This window comes from Entelurus aequoreus, linkage group LG05, assembly GCF_033978785.1.
Source record: "Entelurus aequoreus isolate RoL-2023_Sb linkage group LG05, RoL_Eaeq_v1.1, whole genome shotgun sequence".
In the NCBI taxonomy this organism is placed as follows: Eukaryota; Metazoa; Chordata; class Actinopteri; order Syngnathiformes; family Syngnathidae; genus Entelurus; species Entelurus aequoreus.
Genome location: NC_084735.1, coordinates 13,920,164 through 13,945,404, shown reverse-complemented (window position 1 = coordinate 13,945,404; position 25,241 = coordinate 13,920,164). Strand labels below are relative to the sequence as shown.

At 33.7% G+C, this 25,241-nt stretch overlaps 1 protein-coding gene across 1 annotated transcript; it reads left to right on the top strand.

Moving 5' to 3' along the window:
- Positions 1–18,349: 18,349 nt before the first annotated feature.
- LOC133649752 (uncharacterized) lies at positions 18,350–23,304 on the top strand. Its single transcript, XM_062046407.1, has 4 exons — positions 18,350–18,406; positions 18,457–18,891; positions 19,060–19,224; positions 19,957–23,304. Exons 1-4 carry the CDS (start codon positions 18,350–18,352, stop codon positions 23,290–23,292), a joined length of 3,993 nt encoding a protein of 1,330 aa, XP_061902391.1. The 3' UTR covers positions 23,293–23,304.
- Positions 23,305–25,241: the final 1,937 nt, after the last annotated feature.

Here is a 25,241-nt window from a genome sequence, read left to right as displayed (position 1 = left end):
GTAGTGTTACTATAGTGGAATATAATCAGCATTTATTATTATTGTTGTTATAGAATCATTTATTGTTATTATTACAGTTATTATACTATTATGTAATATTTTTTATCATACTGTAATGTAATAATGATTTATATTATTATTATTATATTTACTTTATTATAACAATTGATGCCCAAATGACGATAAGGGTATGGCAACTGGCTCACCTTTAAGTTAAAGTTAAAGTACCAAGGTGTGGGGAAATTTGTCCTCTGCATTTGACCCATGATCACCCCCTGGGAGGTGAGGGGAGCAGTGAGCGGCAGCGGTGGCTGCGCCCAGGAATCATTTTTGGTGATTTAACCCCCAATTCCAACCCTTGATGCTGATGCTGCTTTATACTCTTTGGTATGACTCGGCCGGGGTTTGAACTCACAACCTACCCATCTCAGGGTGGACACTCTCACCACTAGGCCACCGGTAGGTTCCAGGCCTTTCCATCTATTTTGCTGGCTAATAGTATTATAGTTATTATACTATTATATCATAATTGATTATTATAGTTATTATACTGTTATATCATAATTTATTATTATAGTTATTATACTAAAACGTAATAATAATGTATATTATTATAACATAATAATGTATTATTATATCAACTATATTATAATAATTCATTATTATAGTTATACTATAATAATAATTCATATTATCATATTATAATAATGATGTAATATTAACTAAATTATAATAAATAATTATTATAGTTTTTATACTATGATATAATAATAATGTATATTACTACAATACAATAAAATAATGTATTATTATATTTACTATATTATAATAATTTATTATTATAGTTATTATAATTAAAAAAATAAAAATAAATATATACGTATATGAATTATTACCGCTGTATAAGTTACAAATGTGTTGTTACACATCTATTCTATTTTTCTCCCGATTAAAAAATGCTGACACGTCCACACAGGAAGTGACCAAACTATTATATCCCACTCCTTTTCGCACATGTCAACATGTGACGACAACATATGCACAAATATAATAATATTATAATACTGACTATGAATAATGAATGAATGAATGAGTTCGGGAATAAACAATAACATGCTTCTTTGCATAATCCAGAATTTTACTCCACATATTGAATATAAATAAAAATGAACGAGTGAATTCAGGAATAAATATTGTAGTACTTACCTAAACATTTCAAAATGTTACTCCACATATTGAATATAAATACTAATGCATATGTGAATTCAGGAATAAATTATATCATACTTCCTTACCAAATCCATGATTTTACTCCACATATTGAATATAAATAATAATAAATGAGTGAATTCAGAAATAAATATTATAATACTTATTTTAAATTTTAAATTTTACTCCACATAATTAATATAATAACGAATACATGAATCCAGGAATAAATTATATCATACTTCTTTAAGCAATCAGTAACTTTACTCCACATATTAAAGTTTTTAATTGTGTCATATTTCCCTTGTTGACATTGTGTGTATGGAACACATGAATTTACTTCTTAAATCAGTGTGTTACATCATTTTACTCCACATATTGAACATAAACATTAATGAAAGAGTGAATTTAGTAATAAATATTATCAACCTTCTTTACACAATCCATCATTTTGCTCCACATATTGAACATAAACATTAATGAAAGAGTGAATTTATTAATAAATATTATCAACCTTCTTTACACAATCCATCATTTTACTCCACATATTGAACATAAACATTAACGAAAGAGTGAATTTAGTAATAAATATTATCAACCTTCTTTACACAATCCATCATTTTGCTCCACATTTTGAACATAAACATTAATGAAAGAGTGAATTTAGTAATAAATATTATCAACCTTCTTTACACAATCCATCATTTTGCTCCACATATTGAACATTAACATTAATGAAAGAGTGAATTTAGTAATAAATATTATCAACCTTCTTTACACAATCCATCATTTTGCTCCACATATTGAACATTAACATTAATGAAAGAGTGAATTTAGGAATGAATATCATCAACCTTCTTTACACAATCCATCATTTTACTCCACATATTGAACATTAACATTAATGAAATAGTGAATTTAGGAATAAATATTATCAACCTTCTTTACACAATCCATCATTTTACTCCACATTTTAAACATAAACATTAATGAAAGAGTGAATTTAGTAATAAATATTATCAACCTTCTTTACACAATCCATCATTTTGCTCCACATATTGAACATTAACATTAATGAAAGAGTGAATTTAGGAATGAATATCATCAACCTTCTTTACACAATCCATCATTTTGCTCCACATATTGAACATTAACATTAATGAAAGAGTGAATTTAGGAATGAATATCATCAACCTTCTTTACACAATCCATCATTTTACTCCACATATTGAACATTAACATTAATGAAAGAGTGAATTTAGTAATAAATATTATCAACCTTCTTTACACAATCCATCATTTTGCTCCACATTTTGAACATAAAAATTAATGAAAGAGTGAATTTAGTAATAAATATTATCAACCTTCTTTACACAATCCATCATTTTGCTCCACATTTTGAACATAAACATTAATGAAAGAGTGAATTTAGTAATAAATATTATCAACCTTCTTTACACAATCCATCATTTTGCTCCACATATTGAACATTAACATTAATGAAAGAGTGAATTTAGGAATGAATATCATCAACCTTCTTTACACAATCCATCATTTTACTCCACATATTGAACATTAACATTAATGAAATAGTGAATTTAGGAATAAATATTATCAACCTTCTTTACACAATCCATCATTTTACTCCACATTTTAAACATAAACATTAATGAAAGAGTGAATTTAGTAATAAATATTATCAACCTTCTTTACACAATCCATCATTTTGCTCCACATATTGAACATTAACATTAATGAAAGAGTGAATTTAGGAATGAATATCATCAACCTTCTTTACACAATCCATCATTTTACTCCACATATTGAACATTAACATTAATGAAATAGTGAATTTAGGAATAAATATTATCAACCTTCTTTACACAATCCATCATTTTACTCCACATTTTGAACATAAACATTAATGAAAGAGTGAATTTAGTAATAAATATTATCAACCTTCTTTACACAATCCATCATTTTACTCCACATATTGAACATTAACATTAATGAAAGAGTGAATTTAGGAATAAATATTATCAACCTTTACACAATCCATCATTTTGCTCCACATATTGAACATAAACATTAATGAAAGAGTGAATTCAGGAATAAATATTATCAACCTTATTTACACAATCCATCATTTTGCTCCACATATTGAACATAAACATTAATGAAAGAGTGAATTTAGGAATAAATATTATCAACCTTCTTTACACAATCCATCATTTTGCTCCACATATTGAACATTAACATTAATGAAATAGTGAATTTAGGAATAAATATTATCAACCTTCTTTACACAATCCATCATTTTGCTCCACATATTGAACATAAACATTAATGAAAGAGTGAATTTAGTAATAAATATTATCAACCTTCTTTACACAATCCATCATTTTACTCCACATATTGAACATTAACATTAATGAAAGAGTGAATTTAGGAATGAATATCATCAACCTTCTTTACACAATCCATAATTTTACTCCACATATTGAACATTAACATTAATGAAAGAGTGAATTTAGGAATAAATATTATCAACCTTCTTTACACAATCCATCATTTTGCTCCACATATTGAACATTAACATTAATGAAATAGTGAATTTAGGAATAAATATTATCAACCTTCTTTACACAATCCATCATTTTGCTCCACATATTGAACATAAACATTAATGAAAGAGTGAATTTAGTAATAAATATTATCAACCTTCTTTACACAATCCATCATTTTACTCCACATATTGAACATTAACATTAATGAAAGAGTGAATTTAGGAATGAATATCATCAACCTTCTTTACACAATCCATCATTTTACTCCACATATTGAACATTAACATTAATGAAAGAGTGAATTTAGGAATAAATATTATCAACCTTTACACAATCCATCATTTTGCTCCACATATTGAACATAAACATTAATGAAAGAGTGAATTTAGGAATACATATTATCAACCTTCTTTACACAATCCATCATTTTGCTCCACATATTGAACATTAACATTAATGAAATAGTGAATTTAGGAATAAATATTATCAACCTTCTTTACACAATCCATCATTTTGCTCCACATATTGAACATAAACATTAATGAAAGAGTGAATTTAGTAATAAATATTATCAACCTTCTTTACACAATCCATCATTTTGCTCCACATATTGAACATTAACATTAATGAAAGAGTGAATTTAGGAATGAATATCATCAACCTTCTTTACACATCATTTTACTCCACATAATGAACATTAACATTAATGAAAGAGTGAATTTAGGAATGAATATCATCAACCTTCTTTACACAATCCATCATTTTACTCCACATATTGAACATTAACATTAATGAAAGAGTGAATTTAGGAATAAATATTATCAACCTTCTTTACACAATTCATCATTTTGCTCCACATATTGAACATTAACATTAATGAAAGAGTGAATTTAAGAATGAATATCATCAACCTTCTTTACACAATCCATCATTTTACTCCACATATTGAACATTAACATTAATGAAATAGTGAATTTAGGAATAAATATTATCAACCTTCTTTACACAATCCATCATTTTGCTCCACATATTGAACATAAACATTAATGAAAGAGTGAATTTAGTAATAAATATTATCAACCTTCTTTACACAATCCATCATTTTGCTCCACATTTTGAACATAAACATTAATGAAAGAGTGAATTTAGTAATAAATATTATCAACCTTCTTTACACAATCCATCATTTTGCTCCACATATTGAACATTAACATTAATGAAAGAGTGAATTTAGGAATGAATATCATCAACCTTCTTTACACAATCCATCATTTTACTCCACATATTGAACATTAACATTAATGAAAGAGTGAATTTAGGAATAAATATTATCAACCTTTACACAATCCATCATTTTGCTCCACATTTTGAACATAAACATTAATGAAAGAGTGAATTTAGTAATAAATATTATCAACCTTCTTTACACAATCCATCATTTTGCTCCACATATTGAACATTAACATTAATGAAAGAGTGAATTTAGGAATGAATATCATCAACCTTCTTTACACAATCCATCATTTTACTCCACATATTGAACATTAACATTAATGAAAGAGTGAATTTAGGAATAAATATTATCAACCTTTACACAATCCATCATTTTGCTCCACATATTGAACATAAACATTAATGAAAGAGTGAATTTAGGAATAAATATTATCAACCTTCTTTACACAATCCATCATTTTGCTCCACATATTGAACATTAACATTAATGAAAGAGTGAATTTAGGAATGAATATCATCAACCTTCTTTACACAATCCATCATTTTACTCCACATATTGAACATTAACATTAATGAAAGAGTGAATTTAGTAATAAATATTATCAACCTTCTTTACACAATCCATCATTTTGCTCCACATTTTGAACATAAAAATTAATGAAAGAGTGAATTTAGTAATAAATATTATCAACCTTCTTTACACAATCCATCATTTTGCTCCACATATTGAACATTAACATTAATGAAAGAGTGAATTTAGGAATGAATATCATCAACCTTCTTTACACAATCCATCATTTTACTCCACATATTGAACATTAACATTAATGAAATAGTGAATTTAGGAATAAATATTATCAACCTTCTTTACACAATCCATCATTTTGCTCCACATATTGAACATAAACATTAATGAAAGAGTGAATTTAGTAATAAATATTATCAACCTTCTTTACACAATCCATCATTTTGCTCCACATTTTGAACATAAACATTAATGAAAGAGTGAATTTAGTAATAAATATTATCAACCTTCTTTACACAATCCATTTTGCTCCACATATTGAACATAAACATTAATGAAAGAGTGAATTTAGGAATGAATATCATCAACCTTCTTTACACAATCCATCATTTTACTCCACATATTGAACATTAACATTAATGAAAGAGTGAATTTAGGAATAAATATTATCAACCTTTACACAATCCATCATTTTGCTCCACATATTGAACATAAACATTAATGAAAGAGTGAATTTAGTAATAAATATTATCAACCTTCTTTACACAATCCATCATTTTGCTCCACATATTGAACATAAACATTAATGAAAGAGTGAATTTAGGAATAAATATTATCAACCTTCTTTACACAATCCATCATTTTGCTCCACATATTGAACATTAACATTAATGAAAGAGTGAATTTAGGAATGAATATCACCAACCTTCTTTACACAATCCATCATTTTGCTCCACATATTGAACATTAACATTAATGAAAGAGTGAATTTAGGAATGAATATCATCAACCTTCTTTACACAATCCATCATTTTGCTCCACATTTTGAACATAAAAATTAATGAAAGAGTGAATTTAGTAATAAATATTATCAACCTTCTTTACACAATCCATCATTTTGCTCCACATATTGAACATTAACATTAATGAAAGAGTGAATTTAGGAATGAATATCATCAACCTTCTTTACACAATCCATCATTTTACTCCACATATTGAACATTAACATTAATGAAAGAGTGAATTTAGTAATAAATATCATCAACCTTCTTTACACAATCCATCATTTTACTCCACATATTGAACATTAACATTAATGAAAGAGTGAATTTAGAAATGAATATCAACCTTCTTTACACAATCCATCATTTTGCTCCACATATTGAACATTAACATTAATGAAAGAGTGAATTTAGGAATGAATATCATCAACCTTCTTTACACAATCCATCATTTTACTCCACATATTGAACATTAACATTAATGAAAGAGTGAATTTAGTAATAAATATCATCAACCTTCTTTACACAATCCATCATTTTACTCCACATATTGAACATTAACATTAACGAAAGAGTGAATTTAGGAATAAATATTATCAACCTTTACACAATCCATCATTTTGCTCCACATATTGAACATAAACATTAATGAAAGAGTGAATTTAGGAATAAATATTATCAACCTTCTTTACACAATCCATCATTTTGCTCCACATATTGAACATTAACATTAATGAAAGAGTGAATTTAGGAATGAATATCATCAACCTTCTTTACACAATCCATCATTTTACTCCACATATTGAACATTAACATTAATGAAAGAGTGAATTTAGTAATAAATATTATCAACCTTCTTTACACAATCCATCATTTTGCTCCACATTTTGAACATAAAAATTAATGAAAGAGTGAATTTAGTAATACATATTATCAACCTTCTTTACACAATCCATCATTTTGCTCCACATATTGAACATTAACATTAATGAAAGAGTGAATTTAGGAATGAATATCATCAACCTTCTTTACACAATCCATCATTTTACTCCACATATTGAACATTAACATTAATGAAATAGTGAATTTAGGAATAAATATTATCAACCTTCTTTACACAATCCATCATTTTGCTCCACATATTGAACATAAACATTAATGAAAGAGTGAATTTAGGAATAAATATTATCAACCTTCTTTACACAATCCATCATTTTGCTCCACATTTTGAACATAAACATTAATGAAAGAGTGAATTTAGTAATAAATATTATCAACCTTCTTTACACAATCCATTTTGCTCCACATATTGAACATAAACATTAATGAAAGAGTGAATTTAGGAATGAATATCATCAACCTTCTTTACACAATCCATCATTTTACTCCACATATTGAACATTAACATTAATGAAAGAGTGAATTTAGGAATAAATATTATCAACCTTTACACAATCCATCATTTTGCTCCACATATTGAACATAAACATTAATGAAAGAGTGAATGTAGTAATAAATATTATCAACCTTCTTTACACAATCCATCATTTTGCTCCACATATTGAACATAAACATTAATGAAAGAGTGAATTTAGGAATAAATATTATCAACCTTCTTTACACAATCCATCATTTTGCTCCACATATTGAACATTAACATTAATGAAAGAGTGAATTTAGGAATGAATATCACCAACCTTCTTTACACAATCCATCATTTTGCTCCACATATTGAACATTAACATTAATGAAAGAGTGAATTTAGGAATGAATATCATCAACCTTCTTTACACAATCCATCATTTTGCTCCACATTTTGAACATAAAAATTAATGAAAGAGTGAATTTAGTAATAAATATTATCAACCTTCTTTACACAATCCATCATTTTGCTCCACATATTGAACATTAACATTAATGAAAGAGTGAATTTAGGAATGAATATCATCAACCTTCTTTACACAATCCATCATTTTACTCCACATATTGAACATTAACATTAATGAAAGAGTGAATTTAGTAATAAATATCATCAACCTTCTTTACACAATCCATCATTTTACTCCACATATTGAACATTAACATTAATGAAAGAGTGAATTTAGGAATGAATATCATCAACCTTCTTTACACAATCCATCATTTTGCTCCACATATTGAACATTAACATTAATGAAAGAGTGAATTTAGGAATGAATATCATCAACCTTCTTTACACAATCCATCATTTTACTCCACATATTGAACATTAACATTAATGAAAGAGTGAATTTAGGAATAAATATTATCAACCTTTACACAATCCATCATTTTGCTCCACATATTGAACATAAACATTAATGAAAGAGTGAATTTAGGAATAAATATTATCAACCTTCTTTACACAATCCATCATTTTGCTCCACATATTGAACATAAACATTAATGAAATAGTGAATTTAGGAATGAATATCATCAACCTTCTTTACACAATCCATCATTTTGCTCCACATATTGACACACTAAACCATTGTCATATTTCTTCTCCCTTGTTGGAAGTAAAAAAAATGCAACAAGTTTTGTGTTATTAATGTTTGTCGCAGTTATAAAATATTCTATGATGTATAAATACATTATTTAATACATTGCTAGTTTTCGGTGTGCAAATCCAACCCATGTTTTTACTCCACATCTTGACAAGGTACATATATGTCATATTTCTTCTTGTATTAAAACAGTTCTCTATGATTTATGTTCGTTCATACATTGACTGAGTTCCTTACACAATCAATTCCATCAATATACTAACCCCAAAGCAGTGAAGTAAAAACTGAATATTACGGTATGATATCACACACCTTGGATCCCTCAGGCTGTACTGCATCAAAAAGCCACATCAGTGTGTAAAGGATATCACCACATGGGCTCAGGAACAAAAAAGCACTGTCAGTAACTACAGTTGGTCGCTACATCTGTAAGTGCAAGTTAAAACTCTACTATGCAAAGCCAAAGCCATTTATCAACAACACCCAGAAATGCTTCGCTGGGCCTGAGCTCATCTAAGATGGACTGATGCAAAGTGGAAAAGTGTTCTGTGGTCTGACGAGTCCACATTTCAAATTGTTTTTGGAAACTGTGGATGTCGTGTCCTCCGGACCAAAGAGGAAAAGAACCATCCGGATTGTTCTAGGGTGAAAGTGTAAAAGGCAGCATGTGTGATGGTATGGGGGTGTATTAGTGACCAAGACATGGGTAACTTACACATCTGTGAAGGCACCATTAATGCTGAAAGGTACATACAGCTTTTGGAGCAACATATGTTGCCATCCAAGCAACGTTACCATGGACGCCCCTGCTTATTTTAGCAAGACGATGCCATTGAAAATGTGTGAAGGCTAAAATATGAGAAGGGAGACTGTTGAACAACTTAAGCTGTACATCAAGCAAGAATGGGAAATAATTCCACTTCAAAAATGTGTCTCCTCAGTTCCCAAACCTTTACTGAGTGTTGTTAAAAGGAAAGGCCATGTAACACACTGGTAAAAATGCCTTTTTTGCAATGTGTTGCTGCCATTAAATTCTAAGTTCATGATTATTTGCAACAAATAACAAAGTTTCTCAGTGTGAACATGAAATATCTTGTCTTTGCAGTCTATTCAATTGAATATAAGTTGAAAAGGATTTGTTGTATTCTCTTTTTATTTAGCATTTACACAACGTGACAACTTCACTGCTTTTGGCTTTTGTACTTCATACTTGAATATACTACAAGTTTTTACTTGTTCCTGCGTGGTCTCTGCTCAATGGCTTGTATTAGTACATTGCTGACTCTAAATAAACATCATTTTCCTCCACATGTTGACACACTACAACTTTTTAGTTATGTTTCTCTCTTGCTGAAGAAAAGAATATTGCATGGTTCATATTACTACATTGTTGACGTTTTTTACTCAACATAAACGTAATGTTCCTCCACATGTTGACACACTACAACTTTTTACTTGTTTCTCATTTGCTAAAGAAAACATGTTGCATTGTTTAACTTCTTATCCCATTTCTAATTTTACTCCGCATATTGATCTGCTTAAAGTGGTTTGCTGTTCCCTCTGTTGTTCAAAAGTAAGTTCTATTAATACTTTGCTAAATCTGTTCCTCATTTGTTGAAATATTTTACTCCACATATTGACATGCTACACATTTTAGTAGTTTGTTCCTCTCTTGTCACACAATAATGTTGCATGACTTCTATTAGTTGTTGTAATAAAACTGTCTTTATTGTTTTGATTATTTGTATGTCACTACAAGTTTTATGTTAATAGTTCCTCATGTTGGAGAAAAGAATATTGCACGATCATTTTAGTACAAGTTAAAGATTTGGACTCAATCTTTTTACTCCACAAATTTGCATACTTTTAGGTTTTAGTTGTTCTCTTTTCTCTTGTTGAAGACAATAATGTTGCATGATCATATTAGTACATTATTTTAGTTCTTTACTCCACATGTTGAATCATTTTACTCCACATATTGACAAGACTTTAGGTTTCATTGAAGACAATAATGTTGCATGATCATATTAGTACATTATTTTCATTCTTTACTCCACATGTTGAATAATTTTACTCCACATATTGACAGACTTTAGGTTTTGTTTAAGACAATAACGTTGCATGATCATATTAGTAATTTTGTTACTGTTTTACTCCACATGTTGACAGACTTTTGGTTTTGTTGAAGACAATAATGTTGCATGATCATATTCGTACATTATTTTAGTTCTTTACTCCACATGTTGAATAATTTTACTCCACATATTGACAGGCTTTAGGTTTCGTTGAAGACAATAATGTTGCATGATTATATTAGTAAATTATTTGAGGTTTTTTTCTCAACACACTGAATAATTTTACTCCACATATTGACAGACTTTACGTTTTGTTGAAAACAATAATGTTGCATGATCATATTAGTACATTAATTTAGTTCTTTACTCCACATATTGACAGGCTTTTGATTTAATTGAAGACAACAATGTTGCATGATCATATTAGTACATTATTTTAGTGTTTTACTCCACATGTTGAATAATTTTACTCCACATATTGACAGACTTTAGGTTTTGTTGAAGACAATAATGTTGCATGATCATATTAGTACATTATTTTAGTGTTTTACTCCACATATTGACAGGCTTTTGATTTAATTGAAGACAACAATGTTGCATGATCATATTAGTACATTATTTTAGTGTTTTACTCCACATGTTGAATAATTTTACTCCACATATTGACAGACTTTAGATTTAATTGAAGACAATAATGTTGCATGATCATATTAGTACATTATTTTAGTGTTTTACTCCACATGTTGAATAATTTTACTCCACATATTGACAGACTTTAGGTTTTATTGAAGACAATAATGTTGCATTATCATATTAGTACATTATTTTAGTGTTTTACTCCACATATTGACAGGCTTTAGATTTAATTGAAGACAATGTTTTTTATGATCATATTAGTACATTATTTTAGTGTTTTACTCCACATGTTGAATAATTTTACTCCACATATTGACAGACTTTAGGATCTGCTGAAGACAATAATGTTGCATGATCATATTAGTACATTATTTTAGTGTTTTACTCCACATGTTGAAAAATGTTACTCCACATATTGACAGACTTTAGGTTTTGTTGAAGACAATAATGTTGCATGATCATATTAGTACATTATTTTAGTGTTTTACTCCACATGTTGAATAATTGTACTCCACATATTGACAGGCTTTAGATTTAATTGAAGACAATAATGTTGCATGATCATATCAATACATTATTTTAGTTCTTTACTCCACATGTTGAATAATTTTACTCCACATGTTGACAGGCTTTAAGTTTTGTTGAAGACAATAATGTTGCATGATCATATTAGTACATTATTTTAGTTCTTTACTCCACATGTTGAATAATTTTACTCCACATGTTGACAGGCTTTAGGTTCTGTTGAAGACAATAATGTTGCATGATCATATTAGTACATTATTTTAGTTCTTTACTCCACATGTTGAATAATTTGACTCCACATATTGACAGACTTTAGGTTCTGTTGAAGACAATAATGTTGCATGATCATATTAGTACATTATTTTAGTGTTTTACTCCACATGTTGAATAATTTGACTCCACATATTGACAGACTTTAGGTTTTGTTTAAGACAATAACATTGCATGATCATATTAGTATTTTTTTTTACTGTTTTACTCCACATATTGACAGACTTTTGGTTTTGTTGAAGACAATAATGTTGCATGATCATATTAGTACATTATTTTAGTTCTTTTCTCCACATGTTGAATAATTTTACTCCACATATTGACAGGCATTAGGTTTCATTGAAGACAATAATGTTTCATGATCATATTAGTACATTATTTTAGTTCTTTACTCCACATGTTGAATAATTTTACTCCACACATTGACAGACTTTAGGTTTTGTTGAAGACGATAATGTTGCATGATCATATTAGTACATTATTTTAGTGTTTTACTCCACATGTTGACAGGCTTTAGATTTAATTGAAGACAATAATGTTGCATGATCATATTAGTACATTATTTTAGTGTTTTACTCCACATGTTGAATAATTTTACTCCACATATTGACAGACTTTAGGTTTTGTTTAAGACAATAACATTGCATGATCATATTAGTAATTTTTTTTACTGTTTTACTCCACAAATTGACAGACTTTAGGTTTTGTTGAAGACGATAATGTTGCATGATCATATTAGTACATTATTTTAGTTCTTTTCTCCACATGTTGAATAATTTGACTCCACATATTGACAGACTTTAGGTTCTGTTGAAGACAATAATGTTGCATAATCATATTAGTACATTATTTTAGTTCTTAACTCCACATGTTGAATAATTTTACTCCACATTTTGACAGACTTTAGGTTCTGTTGAAGACAATAATGTTGCATGATCATATTAGTACATTATTTTAGTGTTTTACTCCACATGTTGAATAATTTTACTCCACATATTGACAGACTTTAGGATCTGCTGAAGACAATAATGTTGCATGATCATATTAGTACATTATTTTAGTGTTTTACTCCACATGTTGAAAAATGTTACTCCACATATTGACAGACTTTAGGTTTTGTTGAAGACAATAATGTTGCATGATCATATTAGTACATTATTTTAGTGTTTTACTCCACATGTTGAATAATTGTACTCCACATATTGACAGGCTTTAGATTTAATTGAAGACAATAATGTTGCATGATCATATCAATACATTATTTTAGTTCTTTACTCCACATGTTGAATAATTTTACTCCACATGTTGACAGGCTTTAAGTTTTGTTGAAGACAATAATGTTGCATGATCATATTAGTACATTATTTTAGTTCTTTACTCCACATGTTGAATAATTTTACTCCACATGTTGACAGGCTTTAGGTTCTGTTGAAGACAATAATGTTGCATGATCATATTAGTACATTATTTTAGTGTTTTACTCCACATGTTGAATAATTTGACTCCACATATTGACAGACTTTAGGTTCTGTTGAAGACAATAATGTTGCATGATCATATTAGTACATTATTTTAGTTCTTTACTCCACATGTTGAATAATTTGACTCCACATATTGACAGACTTTAGGTTCTGTTGAAGACAATAATGTTGCATGATCATATTAGTACATTATTTTAGTGTTTTACTCCACATGTTGAATAATTTGACTCCACATATTGACAGACTTTAGGTTTTGTTTAAGACAATAACATTGCATGATCATATTAGTATTTTTTTTTACTGTTTTACTCCACATATTGACAGACTTTTGGTTTTGTTGAAGACAATAATGTTGCATGATCATATTAGTACATTATTTTAGTTCTTTTCTCCACATGTTGAATAATTTTACTCCACATATTGACAGGCATTAGGTTTCATTGAAGACAATAATGTTTCATGATCATATTAGTACATTATTTTAGTTCTTTACTCCACATGTTGAATAATTTTACTCCACACATTGACAGACTTTAGGTTTTGTTGAAGACGATAATGTTGCATGATCATATTAGTACATTATTTTAGTGTTTTACTCCACATGTTGACAGGCTTTAGATTTAATTGAAGACAATAATGTTGCATGATCATATTAGTACATTATTTTAGTGTTTTACTCCACATGTTGAATAATTTTACTCCACATATTGACAGACTTTAGGTTTTGTTTAAGACAATAACATTGCATGATCATATTAGTAATTTTTTTTACTGTTTTACTCCACAAATTGACAGACTTTAGGTTTTGTTGAAGACGATAATGTTGCATGATCATATTAGTACATTATTTTAGTTCTTTTCTCCACATGTTGAATAATTTGACTCCACATATTGACAGACTTTAGGTTCTGTTGAAGACAATAATGTTGCATAATCATATTAGTACATTATTTTAGTTCTTAACTCCACATGTTGAATAATTTTACTCCACATTTTGACAGACTTTAGGTTCTGTTGAAGACAATAATGTTGCATGATCATATTAGTACATTATTTTAGTGTTTTACTCCACATGTTGAATAATTTGACTCCACATATTGACAGACTTTAGGTTTTGTTTAAGACAATAACATTGCATGATCATATTAGTAATTGTTTTTACTGTTTTACTCCACATATTGACAGACTTTTGGTTTTGTTGAAGACAATAATGTTGCATGATCATATTAGTACATTATTTTAGTTCTTTTCTCCACATGTTGAATAATTTTACTCCACATATTGACAGGCATTAGGTTTCATTGAAGACAATAATGTTTCATGATCATATTAGTACATTATTTTAGTGTTTTACTCCACATGTTGAATAATTTTACTCCACATATTGACAAGACTTTAGGTTTTGTTGAAGACGATAATGTTGCATGATCATATTAGTACATTATTTTAGTGTTTTACTCCACATGTTGACAGGCTTTAGATTTAATTGAAGACGATAATGTTTCATGATCATATTAGTACATTATTTTAGTGTTTTACTCCACATGTTGAATAATTTTACTCCACATATTGACAGACTTTAGGTTCTGCTGAAGACAATAATGTTGCATGATCATATTAGAATATTATTTTAGTTCTTTACTCCACATGTTGAATAATTTTACTCCACATATTGACAGACTTTAGGTTCTGTTGAAGAGAATAACATTGCATGATCATATTAGTATTTTTTTTTACTGTTTTACTCCACATATTGACAGACTTTTGGTTTTGTTGAAGACAATAATGTTGCATGATCATATTAGTACATTATTTTAGTTATTTTCTCCACATGTTGAATAATTTTACTCCACATATTGACAGACTTTAGGTTTTATTGAAGACAATAATGTTGCATGATCATATTAGTACATTATTTTAGTTCTTTACTCCACATGTTGAATAATTTTACTCCACATATTGACAGACTTTAGGTTTTATTGAAGACAATAATGTTGCATGATCATATTAGTACATTACTTTAGTGTTTTACTCCACATGTTGACAGGCTTTAGATTTAATTGAAGACGATAATGTTTCATGATCATATTAGTACATTATTTTAGTGTTTTACTCCACATGTTGAATAATTTGACTCCACATGTTGACATGTCTGTACAAAGTGTTGTCTATTATGAGTCAGCAGCGTACAGTCTTCTCCTACATGTACAGTATGTGTATATATGTATATGATGCTGATTGATGAAAGTGTAAAAAGAAGAGCGCCTGCTCACCTGGCAGTGACATCCTTTTATCTTTCCAAAAAAGGACACTTCTCCATTTCCGAGCTGCTGGAGTCCAAGTTGCGGTCAGCGGCGTCTCATCCCGCCTCGTCCTCGTCCTCGTCCTGCCCTTCTGGAACTTTCCGTCCGGGGCCGCCGTCACGCCATCACTCCGCGGGCCCGCAAAAAGCGCCTCTTTATTCCGCCGCCTCGGAGCCGTGTTCCTCCTCCGCGGGACGACGCGTGGCTAAAGTGAAAGTGTCGCCGCGCCGCCGCTGCGCGCTCCCTTTAAGGGCGCGCCCCTCCCCCACGCGTTAGTCATCGCGTATGCTTTTAATTTGAAGGTCTTCCTGCCTCATCATCCTCACATGATCCGCGCCTTTATCGGCTGGCCCACGTGACCAGCACCTTGGAAAATGAGCTCACTCGTCTGGCAACCTCCAAGCTGCCGGAAGTGGTCGTCACGTGACACCTTTCCTTCCTTCCCGCCACCACGTCGCTGTTTTTGTTATTGTTGGCGCCCTCGTCGTTCAAGTATCGGCAACTCGTCGAGCTGTATCGGGATGGTCCAATAAAAGCCTCCATTCTTCCCGCTTTTCTTGCAGCTAAAGTACAAAGTCCAGCACCAAAGTCCTCATTTCATCAGACGCGCGTCGTCCTGTTTGATTAGTGAGCGGAATGCAGCGTCGCCACAGGGGGGCGCCGATGAGAAGAAAAGACTGCTTCGGTCCATTTCTTTAGAATATCATCAATTAACATGGACGCGACGCCGAAAGGGACAAGCGGTAGGAAATGGATGGATGGACGTTTGAATCCATTCCACCACAAAGTAGTCCCCACTAAAGTAGTCATTCTTTACATTTGCACCCGCAAATCTCACATTTAAACTGAAATATGACATACTATTGCATCGTCATTATCATACATTCCAAACATTCTTTAGTTTCAAATATAAATATGACATAATATTGCATCATCATTATCATGCATTCCAAACATTCTTTAGTTTAAAATATAAATATGATGTAATATTGCATCATCATTATCATGCATTCCAAACATTCTTTAGTTTCAAATATAAATATGACGTAATATTGCATCATCATTATCATGCATTCCAAATAAATACTTTTGAACTGCTTGACTGTTTTAAGCAAGCTAGCATCAAAATGACACACTATGAACATTTACAGTCATTTGTCAAGTTTGCCAGGTTTTTTAAGCATTTTGCGGTAAAAATTTTCGTACGTTAAAAAATAATTTAACCTTAAAAAAAAAAGCAGTTTTCCACTTACAGTAAAAAAAAAAAAAAGGAGAGTAAGTTTTGGCAACAGAACTGCCATTTTTTTACGGTACAAAACTGGTATCGTTTGGCTATTTACAGTAATAAACACTGAATATTGACAGTTTTTACAGTAAAAAAAACTGGCAACCACATATATATATATATATATATATATATATATATATATATATACATATATATATATATATATACATATATATATATATATATACATATATATATATATATATATATATATATATATATATATATATAAACATATATATATATATATAAACATATATATATATATATATATATATATATATATATATATATATATAGTAAAAACTGTGGCACCATTTTGCCATTTACAGTAATACACCGTAATAATCGACAGCTTTTACAGCAAAAAAACTGGCAACCGTATATATATATATATATATATATATACATATATATATATATACATATATATATACATATATATATATATACATATATATATACATATATATACATACATATAAATATATACATATATATATATACATATACATATATATATATACATATATATATATATATATATACATATATATACACATATATATATATACATATATATATATATACATATATACATACATATATATATACATATATATATACTTCCTGGGAAGTTCAAGGCCTGGATATATCAGCATGGCATCCTGCCTCGTCTCCTCTGGCCGCTGCTAATGTACGAATTCCCAATGACCATCGTGGAGGGATTTGAGAGGAAGATCAGCTCGTCCCTGCGCAGTGGCTGGGTCTGCCACGGAGCCTAAGCAGCTTTGCTTTGTTTGGGCACAACACCAAGCTGCAGCTTCCTTTCAGTAGTCTGGCAGAGGAGTTCAAGGTTTCCCGGGCCAGAGAAGTCCTGCTCTACAGAGATTCTGCTGATGGGAAAGTATCGTCAGCAGGTGTGGAGGTCAGAACAGGAAGGAAGTGGCGTGCCCAGGATGCAGTGGAGCGGGCAGAGGCGAGGCTGCGGCACAGCACCCTGGTGGGAACCATAGCCACTGGTCGGGCTGGGCTGGGTTGCAACACCAAACCAAACTACAGCAGAGCCAGAGGAAAGGAAAGACGAAAGCTTGTCCAAGAGGAGGTTCGCGCCGAGGTGGAGGAGGCTCGCTTCAGCAGAGTGGTGGGAATGAGCAAGCAGGGGGCCTGGACCAAGTGGGAGCACATAGCTGGTCGCAAGATCACCTGGACCGAACTCTGGAAAGCGGAGCCACACCAGTTTAAGTTCTTGGTCCAGTCAGTTTATGATGTCCTCCCAAGCCCTGCTAACCTGTTCACCTGGGGCCTGATAGACGCACCTGTGTGCCAGCTCTGTCAGAAAAGAGGATCATTAGAACACATCCTCAGCTGTTGCTCAAAGGCATTGGGAGATGGCAGGTATCGGTGGCGCCACGACCAGGTCCTGCGGGCAATAGCAGACACCATCTGCATGGGCATCAACACCAGTAAGCGGCAACACCCAACCAAGAGCACAATTGCCTTTGTCCGAGCAGGAGAGAAACCTCAACCCTCCAAGAAGACCCAGGGGGGCCTGCTAACAACAGCAAGGGACTGGCAGCTCTTGGTTGACCTGGGAAGGCAGTTGCGATTCCCAGACATCATCGCAACTACAACACTCCGGCCAGACATGGTCTTGATGTCTGGAACCAGCAAGCAGGTGGTACTCCTTGAGCTAACTGTCCCCTGGGAGGACAGAATGGAGGAAGCTCAGGAAAGGAAGAGAGCGAAGTACGCAGATCTTGTGGCTGACTGCCGGAGGAACGGGTGGAAGGCCCGCTGCGAGCCTATTGAGGTGGGCTGCAGGGGTTTTGCAGGCAAGTCCTTACACCGGGTCCTGGGGCTCCTTGGGATTTGTGGACTGCACAGGAGAAGAGCCATAAAAAACATTTTGGAAGCGTCTGAAAAGGCTTCACGTTGGCTCTGGTTGAGGAGGGGGGACGCGTGGCGTAGTGCGCTACCTGGACACAAGTCGAGGGACTGATCACCCTCGGCTGGGTCGCCCGGGTGAGGGTGTTTGATTAAGACCCGAAACACCCTATGACCCCGGGAGAATCACTGATGATGTGTCCAGGTTGCACCATGAGGTGTATTATAGTACTAATCCAGTATGGCATCGCCATTGACTTCCAGGAAGAGGCTGGATGACAACCCCGAAAGTGTGGTGACAATTGGAGAGACAGTTGACAGCCCGGAAAGACGGCAACCGGGGCAGGGAGGGGTAGCATCCCAAGCTGCAGCTCTCGCAAGGGAGCACCCATACAAAGCTACGAAAAACCCTAAAGAGATATACCCCCAGGGGCGCCCGAGAGGGGGGGAGAATGAGCGCCCCGAACGGACAGATTTTCTGGTAACGATCCCTGCGAATGGACAATTGACTACGAGTGCAGTCTGCACATGTGGCAAGGTCTGCAAAAACCCGACGGGTCTAAAGATACACCAGACCAAGATGGGCTGCCTAAGGAAACCCGTGGCGCAACGCACAGTGCCAGTACCCTGTACGGCACCTGATGAGACGGAGGAGGATCTAGGCCCGGACACTCCCCACAGTGCCCAGAACCTCCAAGCACCACCGGCGCAACCCCAAAGCAGACCGTCAGAGCATCGTCGGATATTGTGGCCCGCTGCCAACAAGGAGTCAGAGTGGAAACAGTTTGATGAAGATGTTAATACAGCCCTGGAAGCAACAGCCAAGGGTAATGTGGACCAGAGGCTCAAGACAATGAGCACATTCATAATTGGCATTGCATCAGACAGGTTTGGCATAAAGGAACAACGTGCCACCAAGACTACCACTGCAGCACCAATTCCAAACCGGCGGGAAACCAAGATTTCCCAACTCAGACAAGAACTGAGAGTACTCAGGAGCCAGTACAGGAAGGCAAGCGAGAATGAGAAGGCAGCCTTGGCAGAACTGAGGGGTGTGGTAAGGGATAGGCTACTCACCCTGCGACGTGCCGAGTGGCACAGGAAGAGAGGCAAGGAAAGGGCCCGCAAGCGCAGTGCCTTCATTGCAAATCCATTTGGATTCACAAAGAAGCTGCTGGGAGAGAAACGCAGTGGTCAACTCTCATGTCCCGAGGAGGAAATCAACCTCCACATCAAGAACACCTACAGCGACGGCATGAGAGAGCAAGACCTCGGCCACTGTGCAGCCCTCATATGCCCACCAGAACCCTGCATCCTGTTCGACATCAGTGAACCCACCCTGAAGGAAGTTAAAGAGGCAATCAAATCTGCCAGAACAGCATCAGCACCAGGCCCAAGTGGAGTTCCGTACAAGGTTTTCAAACAGTGTCCCCGCCTGTTGGAGCGTCTTTGGAAGATCTTCCGGGTGATCTGGAAAAGAGGGAAAGTACCTCAGCAGTGGACGTACGCAGAGGGAGTATGGATTCCCAAGGAGGAAAACGCAAGGAACATCGAGCAGTTTAGGACAATCTCCCTCCTCAGTGTTGAGTGCAAGACCTTCTTCAAAATCGTTTCCAATCGCCTCATGGGATTTCTCCTGAAGAACACCTATATTGACACCTCGGTGCAGAAGGGAGGAGTCCCAGGAGTTCCAGGGTGCATCGAACACACTGGTGTGGTAACACAGCTGATCCGTGAGGCACGAGAGAACAGAGGCGATTTGACAGTACTGTGGCTGGACCTCGCCAATGCTTATGGATCAATTCCACACAAGTTGGTGGAGTTGTCTCTGAGCAGATACCACGTTCCAGAGAAGATTTGCAATCTCATCCTCGACTATTACAACAACTTTAGTCTGAGGGTGTCCTCTGGCACTTCAACATCAGATTGGCATCGTCTAGAGAAAGGTATCATCACAGGCTGTACAATCTCTGTGTCCCTGTTTGCACTGGCCATGAATATGCTTGTGAAGTCTGCGGAAGTAGAGTGCAGAGGCCCTTTGTCCAAATCCGGCACCCGGCAACCTCCGATTAGAGCATCCATGGATGATCTCACGGTAACCACAACATCAGTGTCTGGTTGCAGATGGCTCCTTCAAGGCCTTGATCGACTCATTAGTTGGGCAAGAATGAGTTTCAAGCCCTCTAAGTCCAGGTCCTTGGTCTTAAGAAAAGGAAAGGTAACCGACCGCTTTCGCTTCAGTCTGGCAGACACCCAAATTCCATCTGTGTTAGAAAAGCCAGTGAAGAGCCTGGGCAAGCTCTTCACTGGTGATCTGAAGGATACCGCTGCACGTCAAGCTACCAGCGATAACCTCAACATGTGGCTCTCAGCTGTGGACAAGTCAGGACTTCCTGGGAAGTTCAAGGCCTGGATATATCAGCATGGCATCCTGCCTCGTCTCCTCTGGCCGCTGCTAATGTACGAATTCCCAATGACCATCGTGGAGGGATTTGAGAGGAAGATCAGCTCGTCCCTGCGCAGGTGGCTGGGTCTGCCACGGAGCCTAAGCAGCTTTGCTTTGTTTGGGCACAACACCAAGCTGCAGCTTCCTTTCAGTAGTCTGGCAGAGGAGTTCAAGGTTTCCCGGGCCAGAGAAGTCCTGCTCTACAGAGATTCTGCTGATGGGAAAGTATCGTCAGCAGGTGTGGAGGTCAGAACAGGAAGGAAGTGGCGTGCCCAGGATGCAGTGGAGCGGGCAGAGGCGAGGCTGCGGCACAGCACCCTGGTGGGAACCATAGCCACTGGTCGGGCTGGGCTGGGTTGCAACACCAAACCAAACTACAGCAGAGCCAGAGGAAAGGAAAGACGAAAGCTTGTCCAAGAGGAGGTTCGCGCCGAGGTGGAGGAGGCTCGCTTCAGCAGAGTGGTGGGAATGAGCAAGCAGGGGGCCTGGACCAAGTGGGAGCACATAGCTGGTCGCAAGATCACCTGGACCGAACTCTGGAAAGCGGAGCCACACCAGTTTAAGTTCTTGGTCCAGTCAGTTTATGATGTCCTCCCAAGCCCTGCTAACCTGTTCACCTGGGGCCTGATAGACGCACCTGTGTGCCAGCTCTGTCAGAAAAGAGGATCATTAGAACACATCCTCAGCTGTTGCTCGAAGGCATTGGGAGATGGCAGGTATCGGTGGCGCCACGACCAGGTCCTGCGGGCAATAGCAGACACCATCTGCATGGGCATCAACACCAGTAAGCGGCAACACCCAACCAAGAGCACAATTGCCTTTGTCCGAGCAGGAGAGAAACCTCAACCCTCCAAGAAGACCCAGGGGGGCCTGCTAACAACAGCAAGGGACTGGCAGCTCTTGGTTGACCTGGGAAGGCAGTTGCGATTCCCAGACATCATCGCAACTACAACACTCCGGCCAGACATGGTCTTGATGTCTGGAACCAGCAAGCAGGTGGTACTCCTTGAGCTAACTGTCCCCTGGGAGGACAGAATGGAGGAAGCTCAGGAAAGGAAGAGAGCGAAGTACGCAGATCTTGTGGCTGACTGCCGGAGGAACGGGTGGAAGGCCCGCTGCGAGCCTATTGAGGTGGGCTGCAGGGGTTTTGCAGGCAAGTCCTTACACCGGGTCCTGGGGCTCCTTGGGATTTGTGGACTGCACAGGAGAAGAGCCATAAAAAACATTTTGGAAGCGTCTGAAAAGGCTTCACGTTGGCTCTGGTTGAGGAGGGGGGACGCGTGGCGTAGTGCGCTACCTGGACACAAGTCGAGGGACTGATCACCCTCGGCTGGGTCGCCCGGGTGAGGGTGTTTGATTAAGACCCGAAACACCCTATGACCCCGGGAGAATCACTGATGATGTGTCCAGGTTGCACCATGAGGTGTATTATAGTACTACATATATATATACATATATATATACATATATATATATATACATACATATATATATACATATATATATATATACATACATATATATATAAATTTTTATTATATATATATATATATATATATATATATACATACATATATGTATATATATATATATATATATATATATATATATATATATATATATATATATATATATACATATATATATATATATATATATATATATATATATATATACATATATATATATATATATATATATATATATATATATATATATATATATATATATATACATATATGTAAGACAAAATATTTGTTGTATTTTACGGTAAAAAGCTGGCAACCGTGTTTTTTAAGCATTTTGCTGTAAATGGAAGCAACAGTGGCGCTGTTTTTTATTTTAACGTTAATAATAATTTAACCGTAAAAAGAGCAGTTTTCCACTTACAGTAAAAAAAACAACAGTAAGTTTTGGCAACAGAAACGCCATTTTTTTTACGGTAAAAAACTGTGGTATCGTTTGGCTATTTACAGTAATAAACACTAAATATTGACAGTTTTTACAGTAAAAAACTGGCAACCTATATATATATATATATATATATATATATATATATATATATATATATATATATATATATATATATATATATATATATATATATATATATATATGGTTTTAAAGTAAGACAAAATATTTGTTGTATTACTATATAATAATTACATGGAAAAAAATGAAGTTTTTTTTAACAGTGAAAACTGGCATTGTTTTGCCATTTACAGTAATACACCGTAATAATCCACAGTTTTTACAGTAAAAAGCTGGCAACCGTGTTTTTTAAGCATTTTGCTGTAAATGGAAGAAACAGTGGTGCTGGTTTTTTTTTGTATGTAATAAAAAAAGCAGTTTTCCACTTATAGTAAAAAAAAAACAACAACAGTAAGTTTTGGCAACAGAAATGCCATTTTAAAGTAAGAGTATTACTGTATAATAATTACATGGAAAAAAATAATAAAAACTAAATATTGACAGTTTTTACAGTAAAAAACTGGCAACCTATATATATATATATATATATGTATATATATATATATATATATATATATATATATATATATATGTATATATATATATATATATATATATATATATATATATACATACATATATATATATATATATATATATATACATATATATATATGGTTTTAAAGTAAGACAAAATATTTGTTGTATTACTGTATAATAATTACATGGAAAATAATAATAATAAACACTAAATATTGACAGTTTTTACAGTAAAAAACTGGCAACCTATATATATATATATATATATATATATATATATATATATATATATATATATATATATATATATATATATATATATATATATATGGTTTTAAAGTAAGACAAAATATTTGTTGTATTACTGTATAATAATTACATGGAAAAAATGCAGTTTTTTTTAACAGTAAAAACTGGCATTGTTTTGCCATTTACAGTAATACACCGTAATAATCCACAGTTTTTACAGTAAAAAGCTGGCAACTGTGTTTTTTAAGCATTTTGCTGTAAATGGAAGCAACAGTGGCGCTGTTTTTTTTTTAATGTTACAAAATAATTTAACCGTAAAAAACATTTTTCCCCTTACAGTAAAAAAACATATTTTACAGTAAAGTTTGGCAACTGAAATGTCCGTTTTTTTCACGCTAAAAAACTGTGGCACTTTTTTTTTTTGCCATTTTCAGTAATTTACCCCAAAAATCGACAGTTTTTATGATAAAAAAGTGACACCTCAGTTGCCAAAATGGTATCATTAAAAA